The 12,401-nt window shown below is 38.4% G+C and overlaps 1 protein-coding gene across 1 annotated transcript in view; it reads left to right on the top strand.

Annotated features, from left to right (window-relative positions):
• Positions 1 to 4,382: 4,382 nt before the first annotated feature.
• The window catches only part of NDFIP2 (Nedd4 family interacting protein 2), a 67,640-nt gene continuing 59,621 nt past the window's right edge, over positions 4,383 to 12,401 (top strand). Inside the window, exons 1-2 of the mRNA XM_025441007.3 lie at positions 4,383 to 4,454; positions 4,647 to 5,030. Coding sequence (XP_025296792.1) covers positions 4,383 to 4,454; positions 4,647 to 5,030 — 456 coding nt within the window. The remainder of the gene's footprint in view (positions 4,455 to 4,646; positions 5,031 to 12,401) is intronic.

Here is a 12,401-nt window from a genome sequence, read left to right on the forward strand (position 1 = left end):
CCTTCTGTATTCAAGGTAAAGCAAAGAACATTTTAATAACTTATGACTCAGCCCAATTTAAAATAAGTAATCCCTAAGGCAAAATGGCTATTGATTTGCTCACATTTGTTGCTCATGACAACAAAAAATTAAAATGCTAAATAAAACTAGCATTAGGACAGTTTATCAGAGTTCAGATATTTTCAAATCGCTTCCTAGTGATGCCTCCATGGATAATAGTACAAATATAAAATAAAGCTCATAGGAAATACTTAATATGGAAATTTTAATCCCTAAGCTACCTCTCTCATACTTTTTTTTTTTTTTTTTTTTTTGTCTCTTTGGTTTCCTTCTCTCTCTCTTTTTATCCTTTACTGTATGGAGACAATTTCAGCTTGCAATATTTAAATAAATATGTGATAGTCAGTTTTCTGTGTCAACTTGGTTAGGCTATAGCTCCAATTATTCACTCAAACACTAAACTAGGTGTTGCTGTGAAGGTATCTTCTAGATATTATGATTAAAGTCCAATTCCGAAGTCCAGTGATTTTTTTTTAAGATTTTATTTATTTGTTTATTTGAGAGAGTGACGAGAGAAGGGATGAAGGGGAGAAACAGACTCCCCTCTGAGCAGGGAGCCCAACATGACTGGGATTGATCCCAGGACCCTGGGTTGACCTGAGCCAAAGGCAGATGCTTAACTGACTGAGCCACCCAGGTGCCCCCAAATCCAGTTGACTTTCAGTAAAGGAGATTATCTTGTATAATCTTGATTTATCCATTGAAAGGTCAAGAGAAAAGGCTTCCTTGAAGAAGAGGAAACTCTGCCTGAAGACAGTAGTTCTAGAACTCTTTTAGAGTCTGTAGTCTGGATTTTGTACATTTAGCCAGCCTGTAGTCTGTAGTCTGGATTTTGTACACTTAGCCAGCCTTCGCAACAGTGTAAGCCAATTCCTTGCAATCAATCTCTTAATATATATCTTCTATTGGTTCTTTTTCTTAGACCTTGACTGATAAAAAACATTAGCTATATTTTAGATTCTTCCCACACAGTGTATGAGAATAAAGAGAGGAAAAGGGAGTAGATACCTGATTGTCAAATTGCTCAGATTTTTTCTCTAAAATTACAGAGCTAAACAGATGACAGGAATTTCAGAAACCGTTAAATAAGGAACACTATGTGAAGCTAAATTAAGGTCCAAGCCTCGAAACTGCTTAAAAGATCCATAGACATGGTAACAGAAATAAAACTTTAGAGTAATAAATGATGCTTATTTTCAGTTACCAAAATGATAATTTCTTATATTTTCTAAAACCTAGTTTAGAATTTAGTGTACAGAAAATATGACTAGTGAATTTTTATTAGGTAGAGATAGAAATCTTCAGACAGAGGATGTAATTTTATCTCTTTTAATCATTCTCTAGATAAATATGCAAAATCATGCATATTCCAGATACAATTAACTATTGAGATATATGGTCACACTAACCATCAGCAGCTACCTGAGTAGTAGTTCTATGTTCTAAGTTCTGTGTTGTATGTTCTGTGTTGTAGAGGTAGTGATAAAACTAAAAATCATGAAGAAGTAAGGAAAATTTGGAGTATTTGCCTACCTGTGATTTTAGGCCAGAAAGCCATCTGTAGGCAATGACCTGTCTCTCCACTGCTCCTTAATTGGTGAGAATATCAATTAAGACTCCTGGCACATATATATGATAGTTTAGTATACCTGTTTTGAACTAAGAGGAGACTATGGGAGGATGATAAGAAATCAGTTTACCTGTGGAGGGGATGACTCTGCCTCTGGGAAGGTAGGAGGGATTTTGGGGGGAAGTATGTCCTAGGAAAAGGGGTCCCTGTGACCCGATAGCGTTATTCTACAGAGCATTAAAGTCATTCTTTGTGGGAAGATTATCTCCACATGAGAAGATGATAACAATGGAGGGTACTCGGGGGTTGTTCTGGAGGTGAAACATCAATTATGTGACAGGACTGTTGTAGTCACTTCACACAATTTTGATATTAACAATGTTTTATTACTTTACATCTTGGCACTTGTCTAGTTTGGGTTCTGCAGGAAGCAGATGCTGGTATGAAGTTATGAGTGCAAGAGGTTTATTAGGGGGTTAACAACTGTGAAGGGAAAAATGTTTGGGCAGGGAGATTCATTACAACATAGTGCCAAGCTAAAAAGTCTCTGGTAGTTTAGCAGGGAGTTCTGAAGCAAAGATTGCCCCTTAAAAGGGTCAATGTCAAGCAAAAGTGGCTCAACCTGTACCACCACCAGTCAATGGCCAGATGCCACCCTGAAAGGAACACAACCTCAGGGTGAAAACTAAGGAAAACCCTGACAAAGCTAAGAGCTGGAAGCTGTTGATTAATCACGCTCCTTGCAACTGGTCAGAGAGTGTTTTCTGAATGGGGAATCCAGGCAGTTTATCTCCATGTCTGCCCCAATACTGCAGTGTGGCATTAGTGAAATTATGGGTGGCTGTGTGTTTGGAGATGAAAATCAATTAGGCCAGAACAAGAGATGTTAGTGCATTACCATTTTTAAATTCCACTTCTTAGTAGTTTATAGTGGTACACTGCCACCATTCCTTAGTTAACTAGAGTTGTCACCACCAAAAGGTTAGGGATTGAATATATCAGATGTTGTTTAAAGCCTCCAAAATAATAAGAATATTGTAAGAATATTGTTACTCCCATTTCATCCCAAATAAGTTGCTCATAGTGGGTCAACTCAGGGCCTCCATTTGTGTTGGACTATTACAGTTATGAAATGGGCAAAGGAGTTCAGAACAGCTCTTTAGGGGATGATGAGAAAGATTCATTTCCTTCATCTAGATCAAGAAGGTGGGATTTAAAGAAGTCATATTGGCTCTTTGTGATGTATCACTATTTTTTTAAGGGCATATTATAGCATAGTGCTTAATATAAAGGAGACTCTGGAGTCTGTGACCACTTGCTAGTGATGTGGCTTTTGGCAAATCCCTGAACCTCTTGGTGCCTTACTTTCCCCATTTGTTAAAGATTATAGTAGTGCCTACATCATGGGGATGTTGTGAGGATAAAATGATATAACACATGCAGTCCCTGGCTGGGGAAGGATTCAATATCTGTTAGCTGTTATTCTACTTCTTCCCCCACTTTTTCTTCCCTTCTTCACTGAATAAGTGCTTTCCCTTTGAATTTTGTCATCTCTCTAGATGAGCAAAATGTTCACAGAACTTGGGAGGAAGGTAAAATGGAAAGAATCTGTTACTCTAACAGGATTCAGGATGTCTCCTTTTGATCAGGTCTTTTAGTGTTATGTTCTCAGTCTTGTTCTGGGAGTGTTGAGTGTAAAAAAAATGGCCTCTGCCCTGAGCAGTAGCATATTTGAAAAACAACAAATGGACATATAAATGATTAATGAAAACACAAGCATATATAAAATTAAGTTCTAAAAAAATAAAAATAAAATAAAATTAAGTTCTAAAGGAACAGTCTAGGAATCTAATTTCATTTTGCTGACACACTGTTGTTTTGAGCATGAAAGATGATACCATTTGGGGTAAAATTGTGAGGGTGACCTCTTGTATGATAATACAATAAAAGGTCCCATGTTTATTGTCTTCGAATCTAAAATATATGAACTCAGATCAAAAGAAAACAAGTTTAAGGACATTTAAGCAGGATTGTATTGCCTCTTTTTATTGTTAGCCTATTCATGCTCTCTACCGCTGGATGTGTCAGGATGGCAAAAAATAGGAAGAATTGCTCAATACTTTGAATAAAGCTATCAAGAAGGCTTAATTTGTGTGTGTGTGTGTGTGCGTGTGTGTGTGTGATGATTTCTCAATGAGTTTGTCTTTATTGTTTTTTTTTTTTTTTTTTTTTTGCTACTTTAACTAGCTGATTCAGCTCACTCAGTGGCCTTTTTCATTCCAGGAATCTCCTTTGGAAATTCAGGAAGGAAGTAAAGTAAAAGACACAGGGCCAGATTATGGGATCATAGTTTTCAGGGCATAGAAAGCAGGTCTTTGGGTTAAAAGGTGCTTTACTTTGTCCCATCACACTCGCCTGGCTCCCTAGAAAAACATGCTTTGTGGCCTTTGGGAGATGCACATAGTAGGTCACGTGTGGCTAACCAGACACTGAAATCCTCTTACCATACTGCACACAAGGGGATTCCTTACTGTTAAACCCTTCATAATTACTGAAGCGAGCATGAGGACAACACAGTCCCATCTTACTTTCATGTATCCTTTCAGTGACCTCGGGCTCTCTAGAGGCCTCCTTCCTTGGCGAGAGAGGAGTCAGGTTGAAGAGTCCCTGTGAGATTCTTAAATCTCCTACTACCAAGAGAGGGACAAAACAGCATTTAAAAAGATGCCCCTTCCCTCACTAATGATTTTGAATGCGCGTTTTAGGAACGTCCCAGGGGTCCCAGGGACGGCTCTCCCTACATCGTCCTGTGCTGTCGTGTAGGGTAAGCGGGTGACCCGTCCCCAGGTGTTCTAAGACACGCGTGCCCTTTCTCCTGGACTCTGGTCTCTGCCTGGTGCCACCGTGTCCCCGCCTATGCTTGCGCGAGGCCCGTCCAAGAGGAAAGCCCTATCAAGGACAGTGATACTTATATTTTTTCCGTTCCTTTTGCCGCCGCCCACTCCCGACAACCTAGACAGCTCCCCCGACCGGTCTTACTTTTCCATCTACCCAGCCCCACCCCCCGCTCGCGACGCGAAGGGGACGCCAGAGGACTCACGGAGCATGCGCGCCCTTCCCGCGCATGCTCAGTGGTGCGCGCGGCGCTCTGGGGCTTCGCCGCGCGGTGGGCGACGCGGAGGTGTCCGCGGCTGCTGCGGGAGCGACAGGAAGTGAAGCGGCCCGGCCGGGCGACAGCGGCGGCAGAAACAGAGGCGGAAGGCGCGCTGCGGCGGCGACGACGTCGTCGACGGGGGTGGACGAGGGGGCCGAGCGCCGGGAGGACTCGCCCGCTCGGAAGCCGGATCCCGAGCCGGGCAGGATGGATCACCACCAGCCGGGGACTGGCCGCTACCAGGTGGTGAGTTCCCGCGGCCCCGGCCCGGCCTCCCGCGCGGCCCGGGACCTCGGGGCTGCCTTCCCGTCGTCGACCCGGGAGTCCCCTTCTTCGGGCTAAAACCTGCCTCATTTTCTTTTCTTTTTCTTTTTTTCTTTTTTTTCCTTTACACTTCTCGTGGAGCTTGCCTCCGACTCCTTTGAGACCCTTTCCTCTGGATCCAAGGCTTTCCCCACCTCTCTACCCCGCACCCTCCCCCTACCCCCCGAAGGACGCCCTGCGCCCCCCTTCCAACTTGTATTGCTTTTACTTGTGACTTCCTTGATCATTTCTTTATTCCCTGACTGAGTCACTTCCAGTGTGGATTGTCTGCTGGAAATGGTGCTGAGTTCGCGTACCTGCTGGGAAGATGATCGCCGTCACAAATGGAGCGGGTGGGGGGTGGGGGGAGGAGGAGATGTAAGCACGGCGAAGGGTAGGATGTGGATTCGGTGAAAAATGTGGGTTGAACAACTGCGCGACTGGAGAGAACAGAGCTGCTGATCTTGTGTCTCCGCTCTAGTTAACCTTGTCATTTTGTCCTTTAACATTTTCTTAGTATTAAAAATGACTATTCCTTTTTTCCCCTATCCACACCTTTTTATTTTATTTTATTTTATTTTTAGGGAGGGGGGAGGTAGGAGAGGGAACAGAAGTTTTCCTAGAAAAAAAAATGCAAATCTTGTTCGAAGAATTATTTTTCATTAAATACAGGGTTTCCAGTTCACCCACGAAAGCCCTTGTATGTGAAAATGAGTGAAAAGTGTCCCTCTCTGTTTTCAGGGTCAATGTCTCTAACGTCGTTTTTCCTGGAGTATTAAATTATGGTCCTGCCATTGAGGTTTCTACCGTAAACCCTCTTTAAAAAAGTGGACTCAGCAGTAGTTGACTATTTTGCTGTACGTAGGTAGCATGTTACAGTATAAACTTTCGGGTAGTGATTAGGTTAAGGAAAAGGAGGAAGACGTTAATAGGTAGCGTTGATGGTGCAATTATTAGTACTGTTTGTGAAATTTTACAAATGTAGATACAATAGTGCAGATTTCACCTCTCAAATATACATTTGCACATGTGAGCCTTAGTTATGAACTAAGAATCTATTTTAGTTAGCTCATTTTGACAAATATGAAGGCTCCTGAAAGATGAAATCCCAATGTGTGCAATTTCGCATTTTTCCAAGAATAAAAGCTCATGGTGTTTTCATTTTATCCAGTTTATATCCTGTAAATCTTCAAATGATCTATATTGGATTTGTGAAAATTTGTCCGTATTTTCAGAATGGTTTAAACAATAGCGCTGCCAGTAGGGAAGGCATTTTTCAAGTTGTCAGCGTATACACTTTTGGTAGTTTTTTTTTTTTTTTTTTAAGCCCATTCTTATTTTTGCGTATATTAGCTATAATACTATAGCTAGGGATCCCTGGGTGGCGCAGCGGTTTGGCGCCTGCCTTTGGCCCAGGGCGCGATCCTGGAGACCCGGGATCGAATCCCACGTCGGGCTCCCGGTGCATGGAGCCTGCTTCTCCCTCTGCCTGTGTCTCTGCCTCTCTCTCTCTCTCTCTCTGTCTCTCGTGAATAAATAAATAAAAATATATTAAAAAAAATACTATAGCTAATACTGTATAGCTAATACAGTGTAATACTGAATACTATTTCCAGTGTCTTTTCTAATCTCTTTTCTTTCTTGTTCCTATTTGTTCCCTTAATGGCATTAGGTGATTTGAATCCTTTCTCTTTGGGGATTTTGCTTATTAGATTCAACCATGTTCTCATATACAAGTCACTACTCAAAACATTTTTAGCTGGTAAGGCTGTACCTTAAAATAATTTATTATATTGTCACATTTGCTTTCAGTAGTTATGACTAGTTAAAATTGGACTTAATTACTAAAAAAAAAAATTCTTAACACCAACATATTGAAATTTACTCACTCAGTTTTAAGATATTTTCCCCTTTTCTCTACATCTTTTTTTCATAAGTGGACAGTATCATATTTTATTGCAATTTTTTTCCTCAACTGGAGATGTGTCCTACATAGACTTTGAAATGGACTTTGAGTGGACACATTCCTTCAGAGCAGAGGGCAAAAATTTTAAAGTTGGTATTCACTTTAAGTAAGTATGGTATCAGTGTGTTTTCCTTGTAAGGCAAAGTGTTTGAGAATCTTAGAATAGTTTAAATTTGGATTTTAATTCCTGTTGCTTTGTAATCACAATAATTATTTCATTTGTCTAGTATAACTCTTGCATTCGCTGAGAATGGCCTGAGTTATTCCAAAGAAGCAGCTGAATTGGTGTGTAGTAGACTATTTGGCTAGGGAAAAATCTGCAGCTCTGGTTTATATTGATGATCACAACTGCTGTGTGGCTTTCTTAGTTCAGTTTTTTGAAAATTCTGGAATGATAAATCATTGAACAGTCAACAATTCCAGTTGTTGACTGTTAAGAGATGACTAAGTAGGAGACAGGCAGATATGCTTAGGGATGAAATAGTATATGACATTAATTTATCACTCATAGATAGAGTTAAAATTTAGCTTTCCATATTGGAAAATTAGTGATGCACAAGACCATCAGAACGACTCGCTACCATTAACCAGTGCACAGGGTTTTATATGGAAACTGGTTTTTCTGTGGCCTTTTCTTCCATTGTTAGAAGGGATCTGAATTTTGTTAAGTAAAGCAGTGGAAGACGATGTAGAGTTACAAAAAGCCTTCATTATAACCCTTCTAATTTCAGAAGAAGCTAGATGTGCTAGTTTCCTAGTGTTATGGGTAATTAAGTAGTCTTTGGTAGAAAATGAGCAGTGTTGCCAAACTATGTAGTTGTTGATTTGGCTTGAAGCTGTTAGGCCACATTCTACCTTTGATGTTCTCTATTTTAAAGGATTATGTACCCGAACCAAGCCGACTACTAAGGTGTCAAAGATCATCCTGTAGACAAGTAAAGTTGGCACTGTTGATTGTAACAGTGGTTTCCCAAACTGTTTTCCAGAATGATTGTAATAGATGGTCTTAGAAGATTTATGACCTATGTTAGCATCTAAAACCATATATTTGCACATTAAAACGATGAGAAATTCTGCAGTAAAGACAATAGTTTGGATTTGTTTGACCTAGCTTTTCCTAAATTTTGATCACAGATTTTTGAAGAAAATTTTAAGATTATGCTAATATTTCCAAAATGTTAATATTCTGTGAACATAATAAAGTATTCATACTACAGAGGTCTAGGTACTTTGGTCTTATATCTGGAGAATTAGAGTTGTCCTTGATAAATCAGCTGGGAAGGAGATAGACTATTGATGGTTAAAAAACCCCCAAACACCTTTTAAGGGCATCTGGGGCTTATATTTAGGTCGTGCTGTTTACAGTTTGTGAGGCCTTAGCTTTTTTACTTAACATTTTAAAGCCTCGGTTTTTGTCATATTAGTACCTACCTCATAAGGATTATTATGAGAATTATATGTTGTAATATATGTAAAACCTATAATACAGAGGTTGTTACATGGTAGGTATTATGAATAATTTAAGGTATTCAAACTATAAAGTGTTACATATTTTAAAAATTTCAATTTTTGTTTGTGACTACTTTTGTGTCTCTTTTATATAGCAACACGAATATCAACTAGTTCTTTGTTCATGGCAAATACTGTGAAAAGTCTTGATTTGATTTTACCATATTTATAGGCTAATAGTTAGTTTAATTTTAATGATTGCTAGCAGAAAACAGGAGACTCCCAGATCAGAAACAAATAGAATTAATTACTTACAGCACAGCAAGCTGTATGAACGTCAGCATATTTGTGTAGGTTTTCCTTACACCCAGGTTCCATGTAGGTGATGGGTCTAGATGGATGCATCTAGTGGTCACAGTGGAGGAACTCAGGACCAAGGCTCCAACACTTTTATAGCAAGCAGCAAACATTGTAGCGAGCAACAAACAAGGTAGTTCACCTCTCCCAGGGAGTATAGTTATGTGCTGTGGTAACTTTGACCTTCTTGGTTGCCTAGGTGACTTATTACAAGAATCCACTCAATATCAGGAAATAGGTAAGTTTTGCAGACTTTCACACTCAGCAAGAATATGCAGGAACAGCCAGGCCCATGGCAGGCTGCGTTACTCAATAGTACATGTTCTGGATGAGGTAGATAATAGATGGGGATTTTTAGGTGTAGTCATTTACTTTTGCTTTCCATGTTAGAGAAATATTGTAGTTTTTTTACCTTATGTTGCTCTCTAGTTTTTGCCTTCTTTTCTTGGCCCACCTCTATTTCTTTGATCCTCACTTCTTTATTTCCTTTGAATTTATCAGTATTCTTTATCTGGTTTACATTCTTACCACGTCACTTTTACATCTTCAGAGTTGCTTATTGCTTAATCTAATAGATGTTTTTCTGTGTTCATCTTGCTTGATTTATATTACATTGACACTAGGAACTTCCTTTCTCCTTGAAACTCCTTTTTTATTCCTAATAGAAACTTTCTACTCTTTACTTCTCTGACTTTGTGAACTCATTTTGTACTTACTCCTTAAGTGTTAGTACTTTCTATGACATTGACTATTGTTATAGCCTACTTACTACTTTCTTCCTTCATGTGATCATCCTTCAGTGTGTCTTTTGCACTGCATGACTCATATTTGTAGACCATAAATTTGATTTTCATTTCTTTGCTCAAAAATCTTCGGTGGCCTGTTACTGAATTCCCCCTCCTCCACATTTAATATTAAAACTTTCAAGTACCTATATAGAAATGTTGAAAAAATTATACAGCTAACCCCCATATACCAATTGTAGGGTCTGCAGTGGCCAACAGTTTGTTATATTTGTGTTGTATATTGTACACGTATCAATCCATCTTTTTTTTTTTTTTTGATACTTTCAAAGTTGCAGATATCAGTGTACCTCATTGCAAATCACATGCTTATCATTAGCCTAGAGTTCAGTATTTCTTTGTGGTTCTCTTTTTTTGGGGGTAAAATTGACATATAGTGAAATGCACAAATCTTAATGTGGCTTATAAATGAGTCTTGACAAAAACAAAAACCTTTGTAACTCAAATCACTTTCAAAATATAGAGCAGGGATCAGCAAACCATGTTCCAACTACTGTTTTTGTAAATGAAGTTTTATTGTAACACAGCCATGCCCATTCATTTACAATGCCAGAATTGAATTTTTAAAAAATATTTTATTATTTATTTATTCATGAGAGACACATAGAGAGAGGCAGAGACATAGGCAGAGAGTAGCAGGCTCCCTGCCAGGAGCCTAATGTGGGACTTGATTCCAGGACTCTGGGATCATACCCTGGTCTAAAGGCAGACGCTCGACCACTGAGCCACTCAGGCATCCCCAGAATTTAATATTTGATGCGGGGTTCACAAATAACAAAATATTAACTATTCTGCCCTTACCAGATAACATTTATTGACTCCCTCATATAAAATATTGCCCTTACCAGATAACATTTATTGATTCCCTCATATAAAACATTGCTATCACCCTATAAAGTTCCTTTGTGACTCTTTACTGGTGATTCTTCTTCTCTAGTTAATCACTGTTCTGATTTTTTTCACTTCAAATTAGTTTTGCTTATTCTAAAATTATATAGCATATGGTCAGCAAAATTTCTTTCATTCGGCATGAAGTTTTGGAGACAGGTCCATGTTATTGTATATATCAATATATCCTTTTTATTGCTGAATAATATTTCATTGTATAAATTGAATGGATACAGTTTGTTGATGGACATTTGGGTTGCTTCTGGGTTTTGGCTATTACGGATAAAGCTGGTAGGAATATTTTTGTACAAATCTTTTTTATCAACATATATTTTCATTTCTCTTGGGTGGGATTACTGGGTGATAGGGTTGGTGTATGTTTACTTTTATAAGAAACCAGCAGCCTTTTTTTTTTTTTTCCATGTAGTTGTACCATTTTATGCCTATACCAACGATGTATGAAATTTTGGTTGTTCTACCGACTTGCCAGATTTTGGTGTTATCAGCCTTTTTAATTTTAGCCATTCTGGTGGGCTTATTGGAATTTTGAAATATAAATGTCTGGGTTTAATATACAAGTTCCTTGAATGGACCTTTCCATAGCTATACTGTGCAATATGTTAGCAGTTTATGCACTAACTGCTGTTGTCCAGCAGGATATACTTATTATTTATGCACTAACTGCTGTAATGTTTATGCACTAACTGCTGTTGTCCAGCAGGATATACTTATTATTAGTTCTTCAGCCATGATGTCTGTCTTTCTTTCTTTCTTTTCTTTTCTTTCTTTCTTTCTTTCTTTCTTTCTTTCTTTCTTTCTTTCTTCTTTCTTTCATTTTACATGTTTATTTCTCAACTGCAGTTCAGTTTGTCTGTTCTTAAATGTAAAAACTCCTACATAACTATAATTGGAAGAGGGAAGGAGGGCAAATTACTTGCATTTCATCTGTGTCAAGGCATAGAAAAGTTGAAAATCACAGTATTAGACACTTTGTTATAATTATGTTTTTATGTGGCTTTCTACCCTCTAGACTGGTGTATTTCAGAGATGCTTCAGGGTTCCTGTGAATGTCTGATTTTTATTTCATCTTTAAAATAGGTTTTAAACTTATAAAAACTGTAATTGAGGAAATTCACACTCAACTGTATATTATACCAATTTTCCTCAGCTTGAAGACTAGTATTATGTTATTGTGTGTTGCCAGGTTAATTTGGTTTTGAACAGTGCCCATAGTAAAGTTTCTCTGGCTATTTCTGTGCTTATGGTGATATTAACTGTAAGTGTATCACTAATTGGATGGATTGAATGCAGCTCTCTTTTTTTTTAAGTTATGCAAATGAACAAGACACAAAACGTCTTGGTAAGGATGTGGAGAAATAGGAACCCTTGTGCACAGTTGGGAATGCAAACTGGTGTAGCCACTGTGGAAATAGTATGGAGGTTCCTCAGAAAGTTAAAAATAGAACTACCTTAGGATTCAGTAATTGCACTACTGGGTATTTATCCCCAAAATACAAAAACACTAACTTAGAGTGATACATACACCCGTATGCTTATTGCAGCATTATTTATGATAGCCAAATTATGGAAGCAGCTCAAGTGTCCATCCATAGATAAATGGATACAGAAGATGTGTGTGTGTGTGTGTGTGTGTAAAATGGAATATTAATCATAAAAAGAATGAAACATTACTATTTGTAACAGTATGGATGGAACTAGAGAATATAATGTTAAGCCAAATAAGTCAGAGAAAGGCAAATACCACGTGATTTCACACTCGTGTGGAATTTAAGAAACAAACAGAAGAAAAAAAGAGACAAATCAAGAAGCCGATTCTTAACTATAGAGAAC

This window comes from Canis lupus, chromosome 22 (genome assembly GCF_003254725.2).
Source record: "Canis lupus dingo isolate Sandy chromosome 22, ASM325472v2, whole genome shotgun sequence".
Taxonomy (NCBI): Eukaryota; Metazoa; Chordata; class Mammalia; order Carnivora; family Canidae; genus Canis; species Canis lupus.